This window comes from Cynara cardunculus (genome assembly GCF_001531365.2).
Source record: "Cynara cardunculus var. scolymus isolate 2C chromosome LG 2, CcrdV1, whole genome shotgun sequence".
Lineage (NCBI taxonomy): Eukaryota > Viridiplantae > Streptophyta > Magnoliopsida > Asterales > Asteraceae > Cynara > Cynara cardunculus.
The window spans coordinates 66,738,374-66,742,385 of record NC_037529.1 but is presented as its reverse complement, the minus strand read 5'-3'; the positions used below and the strand labels follow the sequence as shown (position 1 = coordinate 66,742,385).

At 36.6% G+C, this 4,012-nt stretch overlaps 1 protein-coding gene across 1 annotated transcript; it reads left to right on the top strand.

The window, feature by feature from the left end:
• The first annotated feature begins 1,278 nt into the window (after window positions 1-1,278).
• Window positions 1,279-3,290, top strand: LOC112506337 (polyphenol oxidase I, chloroplastic-like). The gene has a single exon (XM_025110345.1). It carries the CDS (start codon window positions 1,279-1,281, stop codon window positions 3,133-3,135), a length of 1,857 nt encoding a protein of 618 aa, XP_024966113.1. The 3' UTR covers window positions 3,136-3,290.
• Window positions 3,291-4,012: the final 722 nt, after the last annotated feature.

Genomic DNA, 4,012 nt, shown 5'->3' with positions numbered 1-4,012 from the left:
ACAATGTTTGCTTAGTGAATATAAATATTTTATGAGAATATATGTAAGAAATAAATTGATATGTATTATGATAAAACAATTCTTATAATACACCTCATGATTTTAATCAAATTTTTCACATATTTTTTTTTATGATTTTAGACCAATTACAAAATTTGATATGATAAAAGATTGATAATATAAAACTTATTAATTATACACACACACATATATATATATATATATATATATATGTTAAAAAAACCAATAATAATAAGGTGGATTCATATATCAAAGATAATATTGATTTTTATTAATTTAATATATAAATATGATTATCAACTCATTTAACCAACTTCAATAATTAAAAAAATATTATCGCACAACGGATGTCAAAAACTAGTTTTAATAAAAACAATTTATCAATGAGTTGGGTTATCATCCTGATTGCCAACCATAATAAGCTTACATAATTGGGTCACTTGGCATCACCTATAAGAAACAAAACTCCGGTCAAACCTAATCAATGATTTTAGTCTAAACTTACATATATACCCTTTTATTTTCTTTTTATGTTTCATTTTTATACATTTATATATTCACACAAAATTATCTTAGATTTTAAAAACATAATATCATGAAATCAGATTTGGGATAATTCAAGAACAATAATCTAGATTTCAGACAAAATCCAAGATCACAAACACAAAATTCCTTGTTTGTTTATATATCTTAAGAGACAAAAATCCGACATATCGTAACAGTATGTACCAAGATCGTCACACTGCAATCATCAAATCTAAATCTTATATAGCCATAGATGGTTAAGTCGGCTATTTTTGCGGGAGTCGTGTTTGTTCCCAACAGATGCGACTGTTCGGATGGAAAACCATTATAGCTAAGTCTAATTTCGGCTTGTCTCACATTAATCCTGATCATACTAAATGACTTGATCACACTAAAATCATCAACAAATTACATATTTAAAATAAAAAATACGTAACTAAAACATAAATATTCAAATTAATTATTGTATAAAAAGTTATATAATTTTATGATAATTGTTAAAAATAAAATAAATAACAATAATAACGTTTTGAACATGTCGATAAAGACTTTAAATGATGTCAAATTTTGAAATAAATATGAGTTATATATTTATAATAATGGAATTTATATTTAAATATGAGTTATATATTTATAAAAATGGAATATTAAATATAAAGGTATAAAGGTTAGGTGGCTTACCAACCGTCTATATAAAGGGATGCTGGAACCAGTGAATGAAGACACACAACAATGGCTACTTTTGCCACTCCTACCACCTTCACCGGCCTCCCGGCCACCACCACTAAAAAACTGCCAAATTCGCCTTTCTTTTCCACCTCCCRCACACGTTCAAAACAAACCCATCGCACCTTCAAAGTCTCATGCAACGTCGCCGATGAGAACGAGAAGCGACTCGAAGCCGAAAAGCCTACTCTTCTTGAAGGCCTTAATCTGGACCGGAGGAACTTGCTACTAGGGCTCGGCGCCGGTGGCCTTTACATACCGGCGGCCTTTGCKGCTCCTATCACGACGCCTGACATCTCGACGTGCAAGGCCTCAGTCGAGGGTTTCTTTAACCTAAAAGAYCGCATAAGAACCAATGCATGTTGTCCTCCGCTGCCGCTGCCGGGAATAAAATCCGTGAAAAAGCATGTGTTACCTAGAAATGAAGTGGTCCGGCTAAGACCAGCGGCACATAGAGTCACTCCCGAGTACCTGGACAAGTACCAGAGAGCCATGGCAGCCATGAGGGCTCTCCCAGACGAAGACCCACACAGCTTCGTGCAACAAGCTAAAATTCATTGCGCTTACTGCAATGGTGGTTACTTTCAGGAAGGTTACCCTGATAAGGAACTGCAGGTTCACAACTGCTGGCTCTTCTTTCCATTCCATCGTTGGTACCTGTATTTCTTCGAGAGAATACTCGGAAAGTTGATTAATGATCCAACTTTTGGCTTACCCTACTGGAACTGGGACAATCCCAGTGGCATGAGTATGCCGGGATTCTTTGAAGGGAAAACTCTGCCCAGCAACGATCCAGCAATAACTCCACCACTGAACCCTGCCTTTGACGCTTTTCGGAACGTGGATCATCTCCCACCAGCCATCCTCGACATCGACTACAGTAACACTGCCAGTGCCGATTTTACTTGCGTACAACAGATAGGCTCAAACCTGAGTTTAATGTATAAGCAGATGATCGCCAACTCCCCTAACTCAGAAACCTTCTTTGGTGGGAAGTTCATAGCTGGAGATGCTCCTATTTCTATAAAGAATTCTAAAGGGCCAATAGAGTCCGGTGTTCACACGGCGGCGCACATATGGGTTGGTAACCCCAGAATGCCAAATAATGAGGACATGGGGAACTTCTACTCATCAGGATGGGACCCTCTTTTCTACACCCATCATGCCAATGTCGACCGTATGTGGAAAATATGGAAGGACTTGAAGGGACCCGATTACCCTGACCACACCGAACCTACAGACCCTGATTGGCTGAACGCATCATACGTGTTTTACGACGAGAACAAAGAGCTTGTACGTGTCTACAATAAAGACTGTGTGCAGATGGAGAATCTACTTTACGAATATGAACCTTCCCCACTCCCCTGGCTTAGGAGCCGACCAGTTGGACGTAACAAGAATTCAAATGTTGCAGCCAAGTCCTCTGGAAAGGTGAAAAAAGTGGAGGAGACCAAGTTCCCGCTGAAACTAGACGGTATAGTCAAGGTCTTGGTGAAGAGGCCAACCACAAACAGAACCAAAGAGGATAAGAAGAAAGCCTATGAGCTATTGTACGTTAATGATATCAAGTTCGATGGCGAGAAGTTTGTCAAGTTTGATGTGTTTGTAAATGACCTAGACGACGGTACCCCATGCAGTCCACAGGACAGTGAGTTTGCAGGTAGTTTCTCGCAGGTGGCACATTTGCGTGGGCACAAAATGTTGATGACGAGTGGGGTAAAGTTCGGGTTGAATGAGCTGTTGGACGACATAGAAGCCGAGGCTGATGAATACATTTTGTTGACACTGGTACCAAGGGAGGGGTGCCAGGAAGTCACCATTGGAGAGATCAAGATTGCGTTGGTTCCATCAAGTGCAAATTGAGGATGATCGATCGGTGCCAACCGACATTATCTAATCGTATATCTATGTTTGTCTGTCTGCATTTCCTTTCAATAATCGTAGACCCTGCATTGCATTGTACGGTTACAACTTGTTGTTTCAGTAATAATAATGAGTTCATTGTCTGTTTGTATCCTTTTTCCAATATGAATTTGTTATCATTTTTCAACGAAGGTTTTTAACATTTATTTGTATACCTTCTGAAATACGATGATGTGAAGAATATTTGTGTTGATTATTGGTGCAAACTGTAGTACTTCCATAATTCCTACATATAAATAGCAAACAAACAAAATTAGGTGCATTCAACCTAATAATAAATGCTAACTTATTGATGGGTAAAATAATCATCAAGTCTTCTCCCAAGCAACAAATTAACATATTTTTCTTTTTAAACATGAAGTAGTACTACCGTGTGTGAATTTTCTTTATAATGGCGAGGTTACGCGTACCGGTTAATTGTCTGAGCGTTCATGAATGGTCTGGAATAATCACAGGTGAACCTTCATAGACATAAAGGTTTTTAACGACTTTTAGATTTAAACCTAGAATATAGATGAGATTTTTCACTACATTCCCAGAAGTTTAACCGGAGAATGTGACACAACCTAAGTGGTTTTGTTTATGAATTTTAGGGGATACTATAAGTGCCTATAACTCTTATTTTCAATTTTATATTTGTGTTATAGTATACTAGAAGAGTACTTGCATAATGCAGCGATATACATCTTGATTTTAATATTTTATTTTATTTTTTTTACCCCAATCAAATTAACTATTTAAAATTCTTATTTTTTGTGTAATTTTTTAATTCAATTTTTTTATTATAATTTAATTTAGGTTCAATAACGAAGTAATT